This window comes from Amphiprion ocellaris, chromosome 1, assembly GCF_022539595.1.
Source record: "Amphiprion ocellaris isolate individual 3 ecotype Okinawa chromosome 1, ASM2253959v1, whole genome shotgun sequence".
In the NCBI taxonomy this organism is placed as follows: Eukaryota; Metazoa; Chordata; class Actinopteri; family Pomacentridae; genus Amphiprion; species Amphiprion ocellaris.
The window spans coordinates 1724558-1749972 of NC_072766.1; the positions used below are offsets into that span (position 1 = coordinate 1724558).

General features: G+C 40.2%; 1 protein-coding gene across 2 annotated transcripts; it reads right to left on the reverse strand.

The window, feature by feature from the left end:
- LOC111564410 (paired amphipathic helix protein Sin3a-like) lies at positions 1 to 25160 on the reverse strand. Of its 2 annotated transcripts, none has more exons than XM_035945323.2 (22): positions 24961 to 25160; positions 20756 to 20966; positions 20335 to 20520; positions 19979 to 20085; positions 19565 to 19886; positions 19227 to 19478; positions 18242 to 18394; positions 16538 to 16693; positions 16151 to 16234; positions 15919 to 16037; positions 15331 to 15556; positions 14459 to 14575; positions 14106 to 14344; positions 13828 to 14011; positions 11035 to 11611; positions 10719 to 10888; positions 10180 to 10353; positions 9996 to 10088; positions 9086 to 9180; positions 6860 to 7067; positions 1446 to 4990; positions 1 to 505 (listed from the first exon to the last, which is right to left on the reverse strand). In XM_035945323.2, the coding sequence occupies exons 2-21, from the start codon at positions 20942 to 20944 to the stop codon at positions 4772 to 4774; spliced, it is 3870 nt and encodes a 1289-aa protein (XP_035801216.1). In that variant the 5' UTR covers positions 20945 to 20966; positions 24961 to 25160; the 3' UTR covers positions 1 to 505; positions 1446 to 4771. The 2 variants fall into 2 exon arrangements, with proteins under 2 accessions (XP_035801216.1, XP_023119723.1); XM_023263955.3 differs by having other exon boundaries at positions 16151 to 16237.
- Positions 25161 to 25415: the final 255 nt, after the last annotated feature.

Sequence of the window (25415 nt, forward strand, 5' to 3'; positions counted from 1 at the left end):
CACCATTTTTAAATGTATTTATTACCATAAATCAGTAAAAAATAAAATACTGATAATCAGTAAATCAGTCAGCCCACAATTACTACAATTCTACAATGTATGTCTCTTTGCTTTGACTTGTTATTTGTACAATATACAATGTATATGATGGTGTTTTTTCATAGCAAAGGCTATACTATGATGTTTTCTAAGAGACATACGATGCTACTCTGTTTGTTCTGGTCCTGGTCTGCTGCACTCCTCCTCTGTTGTTTTCTGGATTGTACTCAGCTGCATGCCTTCGTCCACCCGGCCTCCGTTGACTCGTCCCACCTGCCGTCTCTGGAGCTGAAGCTGGATTGGAACAGACCAAAGTACAGTCCAATCACGATGCCAGCTGCCTCTCAAAAGGCTACTTCATCTGGCAGGTGGAGGCACTTCTTCTGAGGGGAAGCTGAGCTGGTCAGGCAGAACTTTGGAGATGTGTTCCAGTGGTTGGTGGATGTGTGGGGAGATAGAGAGGGACCTTTGAATTGTTCACAAAGGAAAACAGGGAACCCATTGGTAGTTTTAGTTTAGGCTGCTACTGTGGTGTGTTTTTGAGTTTTAAGAGGTGAACAGGAAGAGTTTTTTTTCATATTGATTATCTTTTACTTTGTTCCTGGTTGGAATGCCCATCAATGTCAACGTGAAGTTCACTTTTAGTTCTGTTTATTTATTTTTATTTTACTAACACCCATTTGTTTTTAACCCCCTCACATGTTGTGTTGTTGTAAACTTACTCTTTCAAATAAATTCTCATCTAACCCTCTGGAAACCAGCGTTTGGACTGTTTTTGTGTTGCTCCTCACCTACTGACAGCTGTGGACTAAAGGCCATACTGTGACGTTTTTAGAGTGACATGCTATACTATGATGTTTGTTGGGCGACACGCTATACTATAGGATTTTTTAATTGACATATTACTGTGACGTTTTTTTGTTTTAGTTTTTTGGGTTTTTTTTAGCAACATATAAGAATTTGAACAGTTTTAAAAGTTACTATACTTTTACTTGTGCAATGAAATTATTATTCTATGGCATTTTTTAGACGACATATTATACTCTGATGTTTTCTTGAATTACATACTATTTTGACAATATACTGCACTATGACATTTTTTGAACCACATATCATACATGACAATTTTAGGCAACATCCTATCATTTTGCGCTTTTTGAACCACATAATAATCTATGTTTTGTTTTGTTTTTCTTGCCAACATGCTGTACTATGAACTACAGGCCATACTATGTTATTGTTGAGTAAAGTATACTATACTTTGACATTTTCTGAACTACATCCTATACTATGGCGTTATACACAGAGTGCTTTGGTTACATGTTGATTTATAATCTAGATTTTTTTCTGTTTTGTTTATTGACAGGATTACCACAGACCTGACCATGAACACCGTTGACACCCACCTCAGGGAGACGCTGTCTAAGATCTCAAGGCTGCTTGGTCGTGGTTTTTCTGGCACGTACTCTTCCAAGATGAGCCGGGAAGTTTAACACTGATGGAATGACACCAGGTCTAAGCCGACAAACTTCCAATTCCTCCTCAACCCATAGTCTCTGGGAAACCTACATGGAGTAAGAAAAGTAGACAGACAAGTAAATAAGTCTCTACACAACATATTAAAAAGAAATCATGCTAATAAATTAAGTACAAAGAACCGAATTCACCAATATACTGGAGACCAGAGCTATTTAATTTGATAAGTATAACCTTGTTTAGTAACATTTCAATTATTTGAGAGCAGTCCTAAAGAACTGCCTGTAATCCCAATCATAAAATGGGTTTGGTGGAAGAACATAGATGGTAATCTGGATATACATGAGTTAGGCTTTATAACTACTATTGGTAGTATTGGTGGTAGTAATAGCAATGCGACTACTACTAGTAGTAGTGGTAGCACACTAACTACTGCTGCTGATACTGGCACTGCTACTACAACTTGTAATACTATTACAAATGCTGATACTACTTCTACGACTCTAACAGCTGTTTATACTACTACTGCTGCTTGTACTTTTAGTATTACTACTACTGCTTGTACAACTATACTACAGCTACTATTAATCGTCTGGTATTTGGTTGTCAAGCTGCTAGCTCGCCTTAGCATTTTGCTAGTGGCTAACTAGTTAGCTCTCATAGACTGGTAGCTCTCAACAAGATTTCATAATGAAAAAAGAGCCAAAAACTATTCTTACCTATGAAAAGTCATTCCAAGTTTCCTTGTCTCAATCGTACAACGTAGTGTGTAACTGTATGCAGCACAGTGAGCCGGCATACTTGTTGTTTCCGTTTTCACGCCGTCTACATGAACGGAATGCACTGAAACTTTGCCCCCACTAGCTTAGCCTCGCTGTAGCACGCAGCTCAAAGGGGCGTGTCCTATCTACTCATTCATATCTATGAGAACAACGGTGGCTGCACATAAGGACGCCTGACGTTGATTAGCTGCATAAGTACCATTATATACAGTCTATGGTAAATACGTATGTGAATCGCATCATTGGCTGCAGCAGCCAGTCACCGGTCACTCACTGACTCACATTGAAAAATCGCACAGAATGAATTGTTACGTGTTTATTTTATTTACAATTTAGGTTGGATTTTTTTTTTGTGTGCAGCGCAGATTTTCTGTGCGCGGAGACCGTGTCAGCAGTGTGCAATTGCGCACGCGCGCAGTTTAGAGGGAACAGTGATCCTGAGTAAATTACGCAGCTGAGTATCTAAACTGTTATTCTGCAGATAAATCAGACACAGATTCTAATTTTAAAGTTTTATATGGAACAAATCTCAGAAGTAATCCTGTCAGCTTTATGAATCATTCTGATTCTTCCAGTTCAATCATGTATGGTTGGATTTCTCTTCGATAACAACTTATTTTTGTGTAGTGCAGAGCAGTTCTACAGTGTTTGAACAGAATGTAGGTGAGCTGGAGTGCTGGAGCTTCAGAAAAGGAGGCTATGATAGGACCATAGATAGACCATCTGATACCCCATATGACCACCATACCTCCACCCATGGAGGTTTAGTGTAGAGCCACATCAAAGCTGTTTAAAAGAAAGGGATTATTTTTATGGAGAAATCCTTCTAAATATGTACTTCTGATAGACAGACGGGTGTTTAGGGGGAATCTATACAATAGATAAAAGAAACACAAAGACAGAAAAGGAAGAAAGAAGGTTGTTTGTGTCTACTCAAAGGATAGTTTAATGCCAAACACCAGACTAACACTCCTGTACAACATCAGAAAAGTCAAGAGACAGTAAACGAGGTACAAAGTCTTTATGTACAATCAGCTCCCCGGGACTTCCTGTGGTTTTTCCATATTAAACACGTGAATAGAAAAATAAAAACACTGGTAATAAACACTTCCAGGATTGTCTGCGGCTGGTTTTGTTTCGGATCACTGTCTCCGGAAACGACAGCGTTTTATCAGGAGCGTCTCTAAACCTGCATCCTGCCAGAGTAACGATCCATTAAATCATTAGGTTTGAAGTCAACTAAATCCTGTTTTTATGTTTCTAATGTGAAACACCTTCCAGCATTTTATGGATCACTACCATCCATCCGACGTCACTACCAGGCCCACATGGAAAATTCATTCTATTAAACTGCAGAGAGGAAAGGCAATAAAAGAATCCCTAGTTTACATCCCTCTTAAGGGTTTACAACATTCACATTCGTATTCCAGCAGAAATACAAACCGGTAGCTTTAATAAACAGCGACTGGAGGACTTATTGCTTGCTCTCTGAATTCTTAAACCGACATTCACCTACAGACCTTCTGTTCCGTCACTGGATTAATGAAGATTCATACTGAACCTGTCCACAGATTCCAACCAAACACCAGAAAAAGTTGACTGCTAAGACTTCAGACGTACAGTTTAGTTTAGTTTGAAAATAGGAGAAGCTGCTGCTGGGCTACATTCGATCCTCTTTAAACAACCAGAGATACTGAAGGTAGAAATGCACAACGGATCCAGAAATGAGAACTTTTCTATCAACAGACGCAACAACACGTTCAACAGACCACAAAGAAAACCTCTGACTTTAACATCCTTTGGTAAAAAACTGTTAAAATTGTTCATTTTCTTAATAAAATTCTCTGCAACGTCTTTCTAAAGATGGATCCTATGTGAGCTAACGTCCGCAACACATCAACGATAAAAAAAAATCTAGATATAAACACATATTTACACTCGGAGTTTTGGGCAATCATAAATTACTGTAGTTGTCCAGCCAGCAGAGATGTTGAATATATTTAGTGCTCTACGGCGCCGTTACCATGGAAACATTCAGACTGTACAGGTTTGGAGCCAGACGGTCCAGGTCTAACAGAGGAACAGGAACTAGTTCTGCTACCTGAAGACAAACGTTGAGGTTGTTCTGTTTCTATGAAATGAGGAGTGAACACTTTATTCTGCTGTTTTACAAAATCTGTCAACTAAAAGATGCATTCAGGTTGTTTCTCTGCAATAATCTCATGGAAACATCTGCATTTAATGCTCTGATCTGAATATTCAGGCAAGTTTTTATCCAGTATGATGACTTCCTACCTCACATCTGCTGCAGCCTGAAGATCAGCTCCTGAATCATGTGCAAAAAGTGGAACATCTACATCTATCTGAACTACAGATCAACAACCCCAGAAAACTTTTGGCAAATGAATCCAGTAAAAGCAGGTCTGAGAATTCATCCGGCCGGTTTGTGTGAAACCTGCCAGGTTCTGGAGAGACTACAGAGTTCTGTACTGGACCCGGTACTTGTTAATGTGGAGATAGTGGAGGATCTCGGGGCAGCAGGTGGTGGAGCACGGCAGCAGGTCTTCCTGAGCTTCTCCCATCAGCCACTTCCGGCTGTCGGCCGCCATGTCGCCGGTCACGTGATCCTTGGCCCAGGAGTCCAACCAGGACTGGAAGCGTCTGTGGAGGCGAGTGTTGACCCCCTGGTGGGACTGGAGGAGAAAAGAACATCAGAGGAGTGTCACAGGAGGGACGCTAATAAAGAGTCATCTCATTCAGGAGAAACATCTCCTCCATCTTAGGCTGGAAGGAGATGCAGGAAACGTTTCTTCAGCGCATTCTTTACCAAGTTTAAAACTGACAGTTAAATTCCTTCTACGAGCTTCAACATATTCAATTTTATTTATATAGCGCCAATTACAGGTCAAACTGTCTCAAGATGCTTTACAGAACCCATATACCTGCACCTCTCTGTCACAACTAATTAGTACCAATTATTTATCTTCTATCTTATTTTTTTGGTGAGGACATAATGGCATAAATAGTGTCTCATTACAACACTTTGCTAACTAGATAACATCAGAGAAACGTACAAAAACACAAATATCTTTGTGTTCTCTAATGTAGCTGCTCTGGCTGTTCTGAGCATTTAAGAACAATCTGTTCAAGCATCTTCTCCCAGTGTTATCTAAAAATTATTTTCCTTGACTAATTAATATGTTCTCACACTGCAGAACACAACCACACATCAACACACTGAGACCTCCTAAAGATGCCAAACATCTGCTCCATCTAAAAGCAGTGTTAGAAAAGCGATATGCAAAGCTGCTATTGTCATTCTTGGACATAAAAACTGCTCAGTGTAGACAAATCTGCATATTTCTGACATCCTTGGAATTACTAAACATAGAATCCTAGTCCTGAAACTACTGAAAATGAAATAGAAGAAGACTAAAATGTATAATGTATGTAAAGACATGAAGAACAAACACTTGTAAGGAGGAGATAATAAAAGCATAAACCAACCTCAAGAATGCACTGCAAAAACTCTAAATCTTACCAAGTCTATTTGTCTTATTTTCAGTCAAAATGTCTCATCCCACTTGATTTAAGATAAATTCTCTTAACAAGAGACATTTCAGCAGATGGAGGGACTTGTTTTAAGACAATGCATCTTAAATATCTTGTTCAGTCAAACAATCTTGAAATTATCTTGTTTTGAGTTGAATTTTACAAGAAAATTCAAAATAAGTTTAACTCTCGTGTCGTCCTGCGGGTCAAAATTGGCCCATTTCAAAATCTGAAAATGTGGGGGGAAAAAAAAAAACATTTTCACAGTGAAACTTCTGATGTCCACATTTTCAACATTTTTGGGAAATCTTTCAACATTTTTTGGTGGAAAAAAAGAAATGTTAAGAATGTTTCTTAAGAACATTCACAAAAAAATCAACCAAAATCCAGCGAATTTCACTGGATTTTGGTTGATTTTTTTGTGAATGTTCTTATAGAAAATATTAGAAGTTTTACTGATATATATGGGATCGCTTTAGATATTTTTTGTATTTTTTTGGAAGATTTTTACTTATTTTTTGAAAATATTCACAAGAATTTTCTTGCCAAATTTGGGGGATTTTTAAAAATAAAACTTTGAAGGGAAATTTTTAAGGAATTATTGGAATTTTCTTCCTGAAGTTTTTGCAAATTTTTTGAGATTTGGGGAATTTTTTTTCAGACAAGGAAACAATATTTTTTGGTGTTTTGTAAATGAAGACAACAGGAGGGTTAATACATCTCAAATTAGGATGCTACATGAAAGCAAAAATTTATTTTCGAGTGAAAAGCTGCTTTTTTATTTTTATTTTTTTTAAAGCATATCTGGCTTATTTTAAGACACCTAAATATAGCTTCAAATAAGTTTTCCCAGCTAATTTTAAGATCTCAATATTCTAAATATCATATCTTATTTCAAGGAATCTTACCAAGCCATTTTCACTTGTTCTATTGGCAGATTTTTTCACTTATTTCAAGGTAAAAGTTCCTTGAAATAAGGCGCATTTTTTCCAGTGTGCCTCCATACTGACCTGATGAGCCCGTGTGAGCGCTGTGTGTCTGTACATGTAGTCCTCTGACTTGCAGACATAAACCATCTTGTAGGAGTTGAGCTTGAACATACACTCCATCTTCAGCTCAGTGTTTCCATCCTGAGGCTTGTCCGAGGAACCCTTGGTCATCCTCTCCTGCTGCAGCTGCTCCCAGCCTCTCTGGCATTTCCGTATCCGTCTCAGATTCCTGAAGGCCAAAAGACATCGACATCCATCAATAGTCTGGACTAATCCAAGAGAAAAACATCTTCTGATTACTCCAAACATCAAAATAGTGCATCACGTTTAATTTATAAATTCACTTGAGCATGATTTAAGGCACAAACAGTACGTAGTGTGCAATTTAAAGCCTAGGGGTTCATTCACGATGCACAATAAGCAAATCTGAGAACAGTAGAGTCAAATTTGAGAAGACTGTCCCTTTAAACAATTATTCTTAAACCCATGCATTGCAACTCACCGATAACGAATCGTTTGGGGAGTCAAATAATTTGAGGGAAATGTGGATCTATAAGAGCAGCAGAGGCAGCAGTTTTAAATTTCTGTACAGTGCACTTCCGTTGCACAAACACACTGTTCAGATCTCTATATGCAAACAGCTGGAGATTGATCAAGATTTTGTGCAGGCAATAAAAAAATGCAATTATTCACCCCACCTGAATGAAAGTTTTAAATGTGTACTTACCAGGAGGGACAGGTGAGCGAGGACTGAAACCATGAAGCATTTTTAGCATTCAGGGCTCCACTTAAAAGACATGACAGTGAGGCCAATTTCAATTCAAACTGTTAGAAACAAACACTAGAAAGTTGCTGCCTGACCAGAAACCAATCCAGAATATGAGCTGAGAATACTTGGATGTGCACAAACTTTCACCGACAATGACCATGAGATGGAGACCCAACACAACTGGAAAAGAAACTGCAGAAATTTCACTGCCATTGAAGGATTTTTTTTTTTTTGTGAAGAAAGGTCCAATTAATTAGAGCTCATGTGCTGCTGATCTCTCATAGATTTGATGAAAAGGAAAAGAAGGACAGGATGTGGGTGAGCCCACTGATAAATCATAGTCAGGCACCAGATTTATGCAATGGGTAATAAGAGGAAACTACGAGCAACTCTGTGTTTTAAAAAGTCTTTGGAAATGTTTATGGTAATGGACAGCCATCTCAAAGAAACAAAAAAACTCAAAAAAAGCACCAAAAAGGAGGACAGACAGGCTTCATGTGAGTTTTATCAAAGCGGATTCAGCCTTCATGCTCTGACGTGTCAGAAAGAAATACACCAACATAGTAACACACAAGTTAGACAATCATTTTATTTACAAACCTACTCCTCTGTACAGGTGTTGCAGATAAATGTGCTTGACCAGAGTTTAAAAAAACCTACGAGCACTAATCTGTCAAACCAGTGGAAAAAAAAATCTCACCAACAACAGAAAGTTGCAACGGGAGTGCACTGTTTCCCCCGCAAACAAACAGAACACTGAGCAGAACAGACTTCAACAGATGGACATTTGAACATTTACAGTTTCAAACAGTGATTAAGTCACAAACAGGACCTTCGATCTGAATACAGTCACAAACAGAGGGCATGATCAGTCAGAAAGCAGGGTCCTGTCCTCTAAACAAAGAGCTTCAGTCTCTCTAACTCAAACATCGCAGGAAAACAAAAGAAAAGTGACAAAAGATCAAACCCATTTGTTTTGCTTTCAGTGACTTTGTTGGTACATAACACAGTGAAATCATTATTTAAACTACATACAAGGTGAAAAATCAAATCAATAACTCCTTTAAGTGGTCTCCTCAGGTGAAAATTCAAAAAACCCACGATCAAGCCAAAACCATCTTAAAAAACTTTACTAATAATAAATAAAATTCCCATTAAAAAGGAACTGAATGAATAAATAAATTCCATATTTTAAAAGATGTAAAGTGCAATCTTCCATGTGAGGCATAGTCAGAAACTGAAAAAGTCCCAATTCTTAACAGACGTTCACCTGAACCTCCAGAGCTCCTGAGTCTGGTCTAAAACTCTGTGATGATGGAAAGCTCTCTAAGTCAAGCTTGTTCTGGACTGCTATCTGTGGAAATGAGGTGTTTGGCAGCTGGTTTGGCTTTCACCAGTGGAGCGGCTGCTCAGACTACAGCTTCAGGACAGAAGCTTTAAAGTGTGCAGACTAAAGGAGGACATGGCTGGAGCCTCACCTGGGGAGGAACACCGGCTTCTCGGCCAGATGCTCGCGCAGCTCTGAGGAAGCAGAATCTGAGTTCAGGTACCTGCCCACGTAGTCTGACCACCTCTGTAAGGACAGAGCAGAAAAATAGACATGTAGACATGTGTCAGGGCTGTAGATGGACGTTTCCTCTGGCAGGACTGGTGAGAACACCTGGTCAAACCTTCCGCACTGACAGGAAACTGATCAACACAGCAGAATTTACTGATGTCCCCCATACACTTCGCCATGCAGTAAATGGCTGCAGGATCCTCAGACAGGTAAAGATATATATACAGGTGTTCTGAGATGAAACAGAGTGATTTCATCTACAAAGTTCTGTTTTCTAAGAGGTTTTTAACCCTCCTGTTGTCTTCATTTACGGGCACCAAAAAATATTGTTTCCTTGTCTGAAAAAAATCCAAAAATTCAGCAAAAAAATTCCCTAAATTTCTGAAAATTTGCAAAACCTTCAGGAAGAAAATTCCAATAATTCCTGAAAAGTTTCCCTTAAAAGTTTTATTTTAAAAAAATCTCCCAAATTTAGCAAGAAACATCTTGTAAATATTTTCAAAAAATGATGAATAATTCATAATATTTTCTTTAAGAACATTGATTAAAAAAAAAATCAACCAAAATCCAGTGAATTTCACTGGATTTTGGTTGATTTTTAACATTTCTTTTTTCCACCAAAAAATGTTCAAAGATTTCCCAAAAATGTTGAAAATGTGGAAGTTTTCACCGTGAAAATATTTTTCTCACATTATCAAACTTTAAAACAGGTCAATTTTGACCCCGCAGGGTTAAACGCCATCAGTAACTCAATAATTAATATTACAACAGTCTACCAAATAATAAAAAAGCATCATTAACATCATTAAATGAACTCTAAAAAGTCTTACTTCTGCATCTGCCGGTTCATCAGAGTTCTCCTCCTCGGTGTCCAGCAGCTCCATGGCCAGGCTGACTGAACCTCGGCTCTTCATGAACATCAACTGAACAGAACACAAATAGAAGGAAATGCAGATAAAGACTTGAAAGCGTTTGTAACTGCTGCAGGACGTTCTCCTGTACTTCTTTCAGTACCTTGAAGCAGTTCTCGTCTGACATCAGCTGCTCTGCTCTACGCTGGTAGACGCCCTCTGCTGGGGTTCTGGAGGTCTGCGTGGACAGAGCGCCTCCTGTGGCTTTGTTGGAACTTTCACTCAGGTACATGTCAGTCACACGTGCACAAACATCATCGGCGACGAGGTGCTGGAGCTGTGGAAACAGGAGGTTCAGCATGAAACAGATGTGTCGACATTAGCATGGCAGCAGTAAATGACAGCATACAGGACCCAAGAGTTCTAGATTCAGTCATCCGTCAGTTATCACAGAGCAGCAGACGTTTTCTTTAGACTAGGGGTGTCCAACATGTAGCCCGCGGGCCAAAAGCGGCCCTCCAGAGGGTCCAATCCAGCCCTCAAAGTGTAAAAATTACAGAGAAGACATTAACTGCAGATTGTAAATTGGTAAAATTGTAAATTTAAAATAATATAGATGGTTATAGATGGATGGACGGATGGATGGACTCTAGAGTCTTTCAGACTGACAGAAATCTACTGATATGACTGTGAAGTTCTGACCTGCCGGACGATGCTCTGGATGAGTTTATCCATGGTGAAGGCAACGTAGGCATGGATCGTAAACATCTCTCTCAGGGAGTCTTCATACTGAGCCGGCTCCATGTTTCCATCCAGAAGATTACGCACCATCTCCAGAAACACTGAGTAGTAGTCCTCCACATCAACGTCCACTGCAGGCAGAAAGGGGGACATGCTATTAAATAATTATACTATATGTAGATAATAATAAGTAATGAAGGAATAATAAAAAAAGACTGTGGGGTGGAATCAGAACCAAAATTAATGAAGATATGTGAGAATATTCAATAAAACTTACTCGGCTCTTTCATCTTCAGCTGGATTGCTGGGTTTTCGTTTTTCTCCCTTTTGAGCCCCAGAACTTCTCGTTCCCACTCTCGCTCTCGAGCTTCTTCCTCGATCTGCTTCTCGGCTTGTCCGTAGATCCGCAGCAGACGGGAACAGAGGATGTGGTGAAGACGGAGGAAGATGTACCAGTAGTTGTTCACAAAGAACAGGTTGTAGGCTTCGTCTGAGCCTCGCAGCTTCTGGGCGGCCGTGTTGCTGAACAGGAGTTTGGACTTGGGAGGGCTGCTGCCCGGCAGGCCGTTGTGCTTCTTGGGGCCGTCCTGATCCCCCTCCATGTCTTCCTCCTCCTCTTCCTCCTCCTCCTCCACGTCGGAGAGCTCACCTCGTCGGGCAAACAGCAGGTCAGGGATGAAGTGGTGGATGATCTGTTTGATCTTTGACTTGTCCTCTTTCTGGATGCCCACCTGTCTCTTGACGTGGTGTATGATGAGGGCGGCAGCGTCCTCCAGGATCTGGCTGTCGTCGTAGGTCAAAGTCATGTGAGGACCGCTGAGGGCCGGCGTTTCCTCTGACGCTCGCTCCTGGCGCTACAGAACACACAGCAAAGGATCAATTCCTCTTAGTAGACAACCACTATCTGTGTACAACCAACACATGTAGACAACATAAAGTGATCAACAAAGATATTCAAGTTTGTTCTCTGGGTTTTACTGGTGGACAAGCAGGAGAAGTTATTTTACAGACTTGTGGAGCTGGTCATGCTAATGCTAAATTATAAATTATAATTATTAAACCAGGGCTGCACAGTGGCGTAGTGGTTAGCACTTTCGCCTTGCAGCAAGAAGATCCCCGGTTCATGTCCCAGCCTTCCCAGATCTTTCTGCATGGAGTTTGCATGTTCTCCCTGTACATGTGTGGGTTTTCTCCAGATTCTCCAGCTTCCTCCCACAGTCCAAAAATATGCTGAGGTTAACTGGTTATTCTGAATTGTCCATAGGTGTGAATGCAAGTGTGATTGTTTGTCTGTATACGTAGCCCTGCGACAGACTGGTGATCTGTCCACGGTGTCGCCTGCCTTCACCCCAAGTCAGCTGGGATAGACTCCAGCAACCCCGGATGGATAATTATTAAACCAGCTCTTCTTTCTTCCTACCAGCTGAAGTTTATCTCTTCACATCAACAGAAGACTTCAGAAGCCATAATTAGTCCAACAGTAGGGATGAAACGATTCCTCGAGTTATTCCAGTAATTCGAATACTAAAATTCCTCAAGGCAAAATTCTCTGAAGCGAGGCTTCATTTACTCAACTCCATGCTAGACTCCAGGTCACGAAGTGACAGACCGTGGTCCGAGGTCGGACCCAGACTTCATTAGGTACAAACCAGGTCCTTAAATTTGATGGGATGCTTCTATTTTAACCAGTGCAGCTTTTCTACTGTTTACAGCAGGAGTGTCCAACCAGTCCACGGTCTAAACGGTCGTCTAAACTAGCCATCAATGAACAAAAACCAGGACAGATTCAGCTGCTGCACAGATTATTTCTCACCTCAAATGTTTTCAGAAATACTTTTCCCTGAAGTGTTTTTGAACTTAAAGAGAAAGTTTGCAGCCGATCTGCTGTGTTTATCTGACGCATCTGTTGGACTGTCAGGCTGAAAGCTCGGTCATGTGACCACGTAGTGATCCACTGAAGCTCCAGCGCTGTCATGTGACTACCTAGTGACCCGCTAGTAACCAACCACCATGCATGGGATTTTCAGATGTGGTGCGTTTACATGCGGGAAAAATGCATCTAGTGAACACGTAGCTTCACTGTAAGTTTTCTGGAAATGATGGAATTCCGGCATGCAGCTCAAAGAAAGAAGACAGGACTACACTGCCAGTCGAGTTCATCTACCAATGGAATGAGGGGAACGCAGCTTTTGCTCTCAACCAAACTAATGTCACTAGCCAATGGGAAGTAGAGTGGGGGCGGGTCTTAGAAAGACGTTGAGATCCAGCTGCAGGTGAGTCCATACCAGCAGCAGAGAGCGTAGTATTCAGCCAAGGATGCTCAGTCGTTGTATAATTTCTGACTGATAAGTCCTCAGTAGTGGATTTGTAGTAGGATCATAATCATGTGATCATCAGCAGGCAGTTGACGTAGTGTTCACTTGTTGTCATGGTTACAGTGATGCTAAATACATGTGGTGTTCCCATGGCTTTGAGTTTTAGTTGATATACCCCTGTACTACACGATATATATATATATATATATATATATATATATGTATACGTATATATATATGTATGTGTATATATATATATATATATATATATATATATATATATATATATATATATATACACACACACACACAAACACACACACACACACACACTATACCCCTGTACTACACTATATATGTACTATACCCCTGTACTATACTATACATGTGTCCAGGACGGTTATTTCTGTTGCACTGCGCGTTCACTTCCTCTTTTGATGCTGTAACATGCATGCCTAGTGCAGAATCCGATACTCTACTGATCGCCAGAATAATCCATAGAATACTCTATTACTAAAATAATCAATAGCTGCAGCCCTATCCAACAGTATTATTCTAATTATTCTGTGTTGTGTATCCTGAGCATCAGATGTATAGGAGCCTGTAGTTGATATAATAAAATAATAAACTAAGGTTGTCACAAACACGTGTCCATCATATTCCTGCGTTTTTAATATCAATGATATCATTTTTATCACTGATCGGCTCTGAACTACAGACTGGTACAATCACTAGAAGAAAACATGCTTCCTCACGTCATCGTAGAGCATCTCAATCTCGTTGAGCAACGTCTTTGAACGCAACACTTTGGTGTCGTTCTGCTTGAAGTTGATGCCCTGATGGTCGAGGGACTTCAGGTAATACTTTTCATTCTGCTCACGCCAGATTTTGTTGAAGCCTCTCTGGGCTTCTCTCCACTCCTCGTCTTTCATTTTCAACCTGAAACGGAGACAAACACAGTGATGGACGACCTTAAACCAGACACTAAACAGCATGAACAACTGTTAAAGCTGGAGACAGATCAGGCTGCTACCTCTTCAGCACTATGGGGACAGACACAGCAGGGTTCCTCTTCAGGCCGTCGATGACGTCGTGGGCTTTGTCCCCGTATATCCTCTGGATGGCTTTGCGGTGAACGACCTCAGAGGAGCCTCCCAACGTGTTGTCCAGCTTGAAGCGCAGCTGCTCCTCTGCTGACATGCGAGAAAGCCTCCGCTGCACTGTCTCCAGAGCTCGGATCGTGGCCAGGTTGGTTTCCAGCACGACGTCCAGCTGAACGGAACACAGACATTACTTCCTAAAGAGTTTAATCATGTCTTCCCCAGATATGTTGATCTGAGGCTTTCTCCTGTTCTTTAGACTCACAGCTTGTATTTGATTCCTCACCTCGAAGCGCTCGTCCTCACATCTGTAAATGTGCTCCTCATACTGAGTCTTCTTGGAGCTCACAAAGGTGGAATCTTCAGACCACGATGGAAACGAGACCCACGTGTCATTCAGAACCTGCAACAGGACAGTTGTTTTAATTTAAATATACTTACATGAATCAATATGTGCAAACGAATCTGGCTTAAAAAAACAACTTAGAACACCGACTCAAACTTAAAGCTCTGTTCATTTTAAATACAAGGTTTTCTTTAAATAAACACAGCTTTACAATGAATACGGTATCTACGGAAATCTCTCTGTGCAAATATACTAGTTGGAAATAAATGACATTAAGCTAAGTGCTAACCAATAATCAGGAATTTAGGAATATATAGGGTAACATTAGGAAAGAATTAAGATGTTTAATTCCTTTATATTTATATAGCAACAATCGTTATATGTGGAAAATGGGACTATTTGCTGTTTTTTGTGTCATATTTGTCATCTGAAAGGATTTTCTAATAATAAGTGAAAATAGCAATGAAAACATTTTTTACTTTATTAACTTGTAATGGACATTCAGCATGTTTGGTATTTTTCTGAATAAACACTCAATCAAAGAAGTTACCTAAAAAAAAATTCCAAAATGGATAAATCTTTGTGCATCCCTGCTTCTGTTTATTTGTCTAATAGGTTCCTACTTAGCATCCAGCATTAATCCCACAAAAACACATTTTACAGGCATTTAGCTGCTTCTAGCTGTTACACTGGAAGCATCGTCTCATTAAAATGATTATCTGAAGCTCACTGATCCTGTTCTACTGCTTCCTCTGCCAGTGAGAATAAACGGGTTCCACAAACACCGTTACCTAACGGACCTCCTGCCTCACCTCTCTGCACAGCGGTGTTCTCCCGGTACATTTGGGCTGCTGGTAGCTCTTGGGCAGAGCTCTGTAGCTGGAGCCCAGCCTCTTGCAGGAAGCGTAGTCGATCTCCATGGCGATGCCCTCCGTTGCTCGCTCCTTGGGTAAAGTCTCTGCGTGGCTCGAGTCCCCGTGACTCGATTCCCGGTAGCCCAGGAAGTTCTTAAACCAGGTGAAAAGCTCTGGGAATTTCCTGTCAATCAATCAAAAATATACATGAAATATAAAGTTAGTAGAGGGTTAGGAAATATAAAGTTAATAGAGATTAGGAAACATAAAGCTAATAGAGGTTAGGAAATATAAAGCTAACAGAGATTAGGGAACAAAGTTAATAGAGATTAGGAAACAAAGTTAATAGAGGTTAGGAAATACTCAAGAAATTCACTCTGCTTTTCTCTTTCCCTTTTATTCTTCTATAAAATAGAAAAGATGAATCCCGTTGGACTTATTACTGCACTCTGCTGATCATAAAACTCCTTCAATCAAAGTAAACACTATTTGCACCTGTTTGTACCTGCAGTGTTTGAGTGTGGAGTTGATTCAGTTTAAACTCACCCCAGGAATGGGATAACTAACTGGACCAGCTCAGTGCGTGAGATGACCTCCTGGTTGAAGATGTGGAGACACCGTAGGAAGTTGTCGTACGCCTCAGAGCTGCGGAGAGCCTTCTTCACCTGTTCAGAGATGACATGTAAAAGTTCAGTGGCTTTCCTTTGAGATGGTATCCCGTGTTTAACATTCAGGCAGTCCCATTCTCCATCCTGTTACTGAGTAGAACAACACTGACCTTCTCAAAGAACATGGTTTCAGTGCTGGTGCTGTGTTTGCCGACGTCTCCCAGGCCGTGATCTTTCCCCATTATCTTAGGCTTCTTCTGTGAAGGTAGAAAGAAGTGACAAAAGACTCTCAAAAATGTCTTATTTAGAAAAAAAGAAAAGTTTAACTGAAGAATTTATCATACATTATATAGTCTGAGGTTTGGGTGGAGGTTTATGACCCTCAGCTTGTCTCATAAATTTAGCAGATACTAATAAAATCTCATTAAATGCTCATAAAGATGAAACCTTTGTTGTTGTTTGAGAAAGGTGCTGGAGCTAAATTAAAAGCTTTTTAATATTTAATCTGCTCTCATTGACCTGTGCAAACAGCTAAATACATGCAGAGAGTCGTGTACCTTGACAGGTGGCGTGGAGCCGACTCCAGCAGGTCTCCGGATCGGGAGGCCATTCTGGCTCAGCCTCTGTTTGTTGTTCAGTAAAGGTCTCTTTACTGTACCGCCGTGATCATTACGGACCGACTCTGCCCTGTCTGGCGCAGCTTTACTCAGCAGCTGAATAAAAAAAACAACATAATCTCACCAAAGAGGCAACAAAACAAACAAGAAGCAAGGAAAACTTGTGTAAATAGAGTAAAAACCCTGGTTCTGGTTAATCAGAGTCAGACTGAGGGTGCTACATGAAGAATATGAAACTAGTCTGGTGTTTGTACAATTTTAAATGTTCTATCTACTCATTTCCCAAAACGGTCCAAAATTTGCTGACATTCTACAGTAAAAACACACTTTAAGTTATTGAACATTTGCTGAATCGTCGACAGTTAGAGTGGTGTAAAAGACCCACAGTTTGGCACAAATTCAAGCCACCGATTCCTTAAAAACAGGACCATCATAGAGTGAAATACAGCTTTACTGCCACTGCTACTGTTTAAATTAACTAAAAGTGCACTCAGTGAGCGCTATCCTCCGCCAAGACCCGTCCTCCATCCCACAGTTTTAAAGGCAGTGATGCAGATCCACAGTCAAATAGAATCAAGCATTAATTTGTCCACCAGGTTTCAGGGATTCTTTCCTAAACTTTAAAGCTGAGCAGCTGGGTTCACATGGAGGAGGTCAAAGCAGCTGATCTGAAAATTGATCCCAACCACGACTAAAATCCATGATACCATCTAAACTTTGACTTTTGTGATAAATTTTTAGGATTGTTTTACATTTTTTTGTAAATTTCTAACTAAATTTGACCCATGAGGGGCTCAGAAGATCTTCAGAGTGTGTTTGAGTAAAGAAAACTTGGGAACCTCTAGAGTATAAATAAAGGTTGAATGAAGAAGTAAAGCCTTGTGATGCTCCGTGTGTTTGCAGTGACATTTAACACTATTCAGACAGAACCAATAGATTTTCAGGCTCTTTAACCCTCGTATCGTCCTGCGGGTCAAAACTGACCCTGTTTAAAGTTTAAAAATGTGGGAAAATATATATATTTTCACTGTGAAACTTCTGATGTCCACATTTTCAACATTTTTGGGAAATCTTTGAACATTTTTTGGTGGAGAAAAGAAATGTTAAAAATGCTTCTGAAGAACATTCACATAAAAATCAACCAAAATCCAGCGAATTTCGCTGTGATGAATGTGAATGTTCTTAAAGAAAATGTTAGAAGTTTTACTGATATATCTGTAATCACTTTAGATATTTTTAGGATTTTTTTTGAAAGATTTTTACTCATTTTTTAAAAATATTTACAAGAATTTTCTTGCCAAATTTGGGGGATTTTTTTCAATAAAATTTTTAAGCGAAATTTTTAAGAAATTATTGGAATTTTCTTCCTGAAGGTTTTGCAAATTTTCAAAAATTTGGGGAATTGTTTTGCTGAATTTGTGGATTTTTTTCAGACAAGGAAACCATATTTTTTGGTGACCATAAATGAGGACAACAGGAGTTTGAATAATAAATAATAATAGTAATGAAAATGTTTATTGTGCAGTTTTTTTGAGGAAATTAGCTCCATAATACATAAGAAATAAGTTTATATAAACAACTATTGAGGACAACAGGAGGGTTAATTCCACATTAGTTTAATCATAGGGCTTCACAGAGACTCACCATGGAGCTGTTGGCATCAGGCAGGAACTGTCCAAACTCTGACAGCAGGTCCTCCTGGTTCTTGAAGAGTCTCGCCACCTGAGTGTAGACCTCCTGCTCGGTCAGTGCCGGGGTGTAGTTCCCTCCTGCCTCTTTAGCATTTCGCTGTTCCTTCTGGGAAATATAGAATTCAGAAAGCATTGGTGAGTGTTTTGGGCATATCTGATTTACTTTTCTACATGTTATGCTGCTCAGAAACAGCCCAGTGTTTCCTCTACATTCATTTAGGAGCGGCGGGCCACCATTCCTAAATCCCAGCCACCGCTCCTTCAAATTTCTTTCTTTTTTTTAATTGTCGTAAATCCTCCACCGCCGCATGTCTCCACCTCCACAGCAGAGTTCTGCACTGTGTCAGGTTCTCACGAGTACTAAGGTAAACTACAGATAACTATCCTGCTCAGTATCTACTCTTTGATACGTCGGGTTAATATGACGTTAATTAGTCGCCTTAAAGTGACGTCACATCCAGCATCCAGGCAGCAGGTCAGAGAGTCAGAGGAGTGACGTCTTGGAAAATAGAGCAGCGACTTACCGGAGAAAAGTTATTAGCTGAAGATAACTCATAATAGATTCTACAAGTTAAACAGACATTCTCTAAATATTGATGTCCAGCTAACGCTACGTAGCAGATCAGTAGCTTCAGGTAATTAGACCTGGTGCCAACTCAGTGTCGCTAACGTGAGTGAACTATTGATAGCATTAAGCTAATATCTACACCATGATGTAACTGCTGACTGTGTTTTCAGATGAGTTTGTTCAATTTTTTTTTTTTAATTTTTACATTCAGCCTTTAAAAAGCTATTTTCAACTGGCCATTCAATAAATAAGTTGTAAAAGGAAAATCTTCAGTCAAGTGTCATTTGCTTACGCCACCGCTGCTGAAAAAAATCCTAGAGAAACACTGCAGCCTCATGTATTCTACAGAGCCTGAATGTTCTTTCCTCACCTGGTACGTGTGCAGGATCTCCAGGAAGGCTTTGTAGATGTCCGGCTGACCCTGGAAGCGGTTCTTGATCTTGTTGACATAATTGATAGCGTGGTTGAACTCCACAGGCTGGTTGTTCTGGACAGGAGGCCCGCTGGATGGCGTGCTGCTGACAGGAGTGTGCGACTGGACTGACGGGGAGCGTGGCGAGGCGTAGGATGGGATGGATGGATTGGGCTGGCTGGTGGGGGTGTGGGCCGGAGACTGGACTGGCTGTTGAGAGAAACAACAGAACATGAGGACACCTATCTCTCTGGGAAACCTCCTGCACTCATTCAGCAGTAAACTCTTTATTCTACCTTGCTGGTTTTACTTGGAGCAGGCTGGGCGGGGTTGGGTGGGGTGGAGGTGGTGGTGGTGTGGGTGCTGGCCTGAGGCACACTCTGGTGCTGGTGGTGGGTCGCAGGCTGAGCTGGTGCTCCGCTCACAGGGATGTTCTGGACAGAAATACCGTGCGGGGTGATGTAGTGGATCTGACCCGGCGTGGTCACATTGACCAGATCGTTGGTTTGAACCTCAATCTTATAACCAGGTGGCAAGAAGGTGTTAAACCCCATGATGAGGTCAGGGTGGCCCTTGAAGAGCTGGGACACACGGTTGATGACTCCTGGAGTGTCGATGCTGCAGGAACAGAATAAAAGATGGTGCTTCAGATTCATACTCAGCTGGTTTCACAGATGTTGTTTCACCCGTGGGTGTACACAGAAACTCACCTCTGTGACTTGAACTCTTTCATAATATCAAGGAAATCATTATAAACTTGTGGCTGATTCCCAAACTGCAGCTTCACTTGGTCCAGATACGACAACGCATCTTCGACCTAACAAAAAAAAAATTAAAGAAAAAAAACAAGTGAGAAATTATTGCAAATGCCTCCATCCAAAATCTGATATTCTGCAACCACTGCAGACTAAACCACTGTGACTGAGAGACGTATAAAGTGTTAACAACTGGTTTGTGTCCAACAATCATTTCATGTCTTTCACTGATGATCGTCATAAATCAACACATTTGGCCCAGACAGCCATTTACAGTTAATTTTAGTGGAAAGACTTTAAAGTTCGTGTACCTTCAGTCGCTGAAACTGCTGCTGGCCCTGGGTTGAGCTCATGGGGGCCGGTGGGTGAACGTGACCCTGGACCACTGCAGGACCCTGGGGCTGAACTGCTAAACTGTGTGCATGGGGACCAACATGAGGTGCAGTACTGTTGTGTCCATGTCCGTGTCCACCTGTGCTCTGGGGCAGTGTAGGCACCTTATAGGAGGAAATATACAGGAAATTTCACAATAATAAATGAGAGAGATACAAATAAAAACATAAATAATCATAAAAGATAACAATATCCTCAGTGGGGTTCCATAAAGTCCTGTAAATACTACATTTCCACTAAATAAAAATCAGTTTTTCTAAGAACAAGTCTGAAATGTTCTGTAAATACTAAATGTGTTCCATATCCATACTAAAAGCAGCTGTACTGCTACGATCATACCTGGTAGCCCTGGGGGAGGGAATACTGGATGCCGGTGGATGGCTGCATGGTGTCTGCCTCTATCACAGTCGGGGCTGGGGTGAGGGCCCGGTGCTGGAAGCTTTCTGTAAGACCCTGAACTGGGGGCCGACGTGGCTGTTGTTGCTGGGGCGCAAATAATGGTTCCTGGTCCTCTGCACGCCTCTTCATTGTATACACATACTCAAAGGGGCTAAAAGAACAAACACAAGGGACAATTAACAGGCAATTAGTATGATGAGCTTTAATTAATAGTTTAAGCATTCTGCAGGCATGTGCAGTCTATATTTACCCTGCAGTAAAAAGGACGAAAAGAATGCCAGGGGAGACAGTTGAGTGTCACATAATTAATATAATTAATAAACAGCAAGTAGTCAACCTTTTCAAAATAAAGTACTTCACATAAGTAATGCAGAGAGCTCACAGAAAACCCCAATAAGTAATTTCACTGCTGTTTGAAATGTACCAGCAGAACTTTCTCCTTGTTCTAATTGCAACTTAACAGAAAGCAGTTTAAAATCTGACTGACATAAAAGCGTGTGCACATTTCACCCTCGTGTCGTCCTGTGGGTCAAAATTGACCCGTTTTAAAGTTTGAAAATGTGGAAAAAAAAAAATATTTTCATAGTGAAACTTCTGATGTACACATTTTCAACATTTTTGGGAAATCTTTGAATATTTTTTGGTGGAAAAAAAGAAATGTTAAAAATGTTTCTTAAGAATATTCACAAAAAATGTTTTTTGTGAATGTTCTTAAAGAAAATATTAGAAGTTTTACTGATATATATGTAATCACTTTAGATATTTTTAGGATTTTTTTGCAAGATTTTTACTCACTTTTTGAAAAATATTTACAAGAATTTTCTTGCCAAATTTGGGGGATTTGTGTAAAGTAATACCTTAAAGAGAACCTTTTAAGGAATTATTGGAATGCTCTTCCTGAAGGTTTTGCAAATTTTCAGAAATTTGGGGGATTTTTTTTGGTGATTTTTTTTCAGACAAGCAAACTATATTTTTTAGTGCCCGTAAATGAGGACAACAGGAGGGTTAATGAGTTTCTCCTATAAAGACGGGGTAGTGAATGTGTCTGAGGTAATAGTTTTAGAGTTTAATTAATCCAAACCGCTGTCTCATGAGCTGTGGTTTACAATTTCGCTTATTTAACATGTACCAACATGTTGGTACCTGTTAACTATGTATGTCGCAAAACACGTAATGAAGGTATTCAGTGTTTCCCTGAATGTAAACAGACATCTAGGCGACTTATCAGAATGACTGTAGTTACGGATTAGATAATATAAACTATTTATTTAGGCTGTGCTTAAAATCTTTTTCTGACTCCCTAAATAGACTGAGTGGCTGCAGCAGCTGCTTAGGGACCATCATCCAATAGGTATTAAATTACCAGCTAACATCTGTTTAATTCAGAGCAGCGCTACTTACTACATATCTGCCAACAATTAAACCATTCAACAACTATTTTGATCATCAACTAATCAGTTTTAGTTTGTTTTTTTTTTAAAGGAAAACAAAAGTCAAAATCCTTAAAATCCCGATTCTTAAATAGGAATAATTTCTCGTTATTTACTCCTGCTGGGTTTACTCTCATCAATAAATCTGAAACCAATCACCAATAAAAGATATTTTTAATTACCAATACATAATAATTGGTAGTATAAACACAAGTTTTTAAGAACTTGAAATCATGAATGCGAGATGGAGAAAATTTAAGTCATCAAGCAATTTTCATTAATTTACTAATTTAGTTTAGAATTTAGTTTTGAATCAATGAATGCAAAAACTCCCGTTTGAATATTAAAGTTGATGTAGTTACCAACAATATTATGTTAACTCATCGAAAAAATGTTAAACTTACACTCATGCATTTACATAAGTGATGCTAACAGGTCCCTGTGTAAACAGTGGTATATGAATTTAATATTATTATAAGAGTACGTCAAGCGTTTAACAGCAACAAAAATAATAAAAAGAAAGAATGAAATACATAAACAAAGACCACAAAAGTAGTGTCAGAAAACAGAAACAGAGCAGTAACAGGTCACCTGAATTACACCTCAGTGTGTGGTGCCTGAATTTGCATTTGAATATACTAATGCAATTTTAAATACACACAAAAAAATTATAAATCAGCTTATTCTGAGGGACATCATTGCCTTTTCATTTTACAGTTGATATTTCTGAGGATATGCTCCCCATTTAGGATATAAATTTGAAAATGTGAGTGATATAAGCTGTCAAAACCTTTAAACATTACAAAACATCCTATTTAAACTGCTTGAATATGTTTTATTACCATCTTTATTAACTGACAGTCCAAGAAAATGAAAAAAATGACAAATAAAAGCGTATGAAATGGAAACAGACAGCAAACATTAGTCGACAAAGTACAAATACCTACATAAAGCCACTGAGGGGTCAGGTGGGATGTGCTAATTAATTAACCCTCGTGTCGTCCTGCGGGTCAAAACTGACCCGTTTTTAAGTTTGAAAATGTGGAAAAAAAAATATTTTCACAGTGAAACTTCAGATGTCCACATTTTCAACATTTTTGGGAAATCTTTGAACATTTTTTGGTGGAAAAAAGAAATGTTAAAAATGTTTCTTAAGAACATTCACAAAAATGTGAATGTTCTCAAAGGAAATTTTACACGTTTTACTGATATATATATATATATATATATATATATATATATATATATATATATATATATATATATATATATATATATATATATATATATGTGTGTAATCATTTTAGATATTTGTGGGATTTTTACTCATTTTTTGAAATTTTCTTGTCAAATTTGGGGGGATTTTTTTTTACTGAATTTTTGGATTTTTTTCAGACAAGGAAACAATATTTTTGGTGGCCGTAAATGAGGACAACAGGAGGGTTAAAGGGCTATAACTTCTTTTACATTCTCACAGCGTTTAGAGAACGTGGCTCTGAGCGCGTTCACGTACAGAGCAGTAATTTGAGGACGCTCCCTGACCTGACGTCACTACCCCCGGTCAGCGGACGGCAGACATCAGTGTCCTGCTGCACCACCTATTCGGAAAACACGGCGGTCTTCGGTCGCCCAGATCGTGTCTGTCGCACATCCAGCTTCCGATTTTCTTTGCCGAAACGCGAAGCAGACACGACAGACAGTAAAAGGCTGTGAAATTAGTTGAGTGGCGCTTAAAAAAGGCTGACATTTAGCCAGCAGTTAACATTTTCCAGGCATGTAGGCGCTGTCTCTCTCTCTCTGCCTCATCCCCTCCCCCTCTCCGCCGAACACCGAGCCGAGCGCTCCGATCACAAGGGGCTTAGCTGTCCGTTCACGGAGAGCTCACCGCTTCGCTTGTCTGATGGCTAAACGGCGAATTTCGGTCCCGGCTTTAAGTTATGTATCAAGCAGGTTAAGATTTACAGTGTGCAGATCAAATGTTGTCCAGCTGAAAGAATCAGCGTGTCGGTCATCGCTGCTAACTGAAGCATCCGAGCTAAACATGTTGGCTAACGGACGTTAGCCTCGCTGCTGGGTGGAAGAAAAGAAAACAGCACAACACAATCTGCTGTTTAGTTTGTAACACAACAGCCACCGCTACACGAAAGTAGCTCAATTTAAGCTTTACAGTGTGGAAATAATTTTGGCCATGCTCTGTGGTTAGCCCAGGAAGAACGCAAGCTAGCTGGGTATTAGCTGTGTTAGTTAGCCAGCTAGCTAGCTAACACGGCTAACACTAACGTCGCATAGACGTGAAGTTAAGATTAAGATAAAGTTTTCTGACACACAAACGGCTTCCCTGCCCGCAATGCTAGTCTCATATCAAATCCAAACCAGTGCAGCAAATCTATCAGAGTACCAACAAACTAGCGGCGGATCCATGTAGGCAGGTCACCCCGGTTATCGTTAGCCTGGAAGCTAATTCATGGACGTAGCTTCACCTCACTTATCGGCACCGCAGCTAACGGAGCCGCTGCTGAAAGCCCGCGGTATTTATCTTTGAATAAATTAAAAAAGCACCAAACTGTTAAAGTCACAACAGAAAAGTTGCCGGTGTTGGCTCGCCGTTTTGTCAGTTTGGCAAGGTTATGCAGCGGGCTAGCTCCTCTGCTAGTTAGCACAACAACCAACCCCCCTCGCTGTCCGGCTAACCGAGCTAGCAGCAGTTTAACTCACCTCCAGCCACCGCCAGCAGCAACAACACACCGGTCTAACGGATCCCGACTACCGCACCGTTACTCCGGCATCCAGCCGCCGGTGACAGAAAGTGAAGTTCAGAGAAGTGGTCGCAAAGAGAAATGTCATAAATGAGATTGTCGTAGAAGCTACGTCGCTAACAACAGTGTATGTATGGAGCGGTGTTCCCTGAACAGAGAGGCGTGTCTTCGGGAAAGGCGGGACGCTCCGCTGGACGTCCGGCTCCGATTGGGCCGATCCGCTGGATGTCCTTCCCGGATTGGTCCGATCCGCTGGATGTCTGGCCCAGATTGGTCCGATTCGCGGGATGAAAACAAATACAGGGAAGGCTCTGGTTAAAGGCGTCTGCTTAGTTTAGAGCATAGACTGTATATACTTTATATACAGTCTATGGTTTAGAGCTGCTGATCTTCATAAAGATAACTTTACAAAAT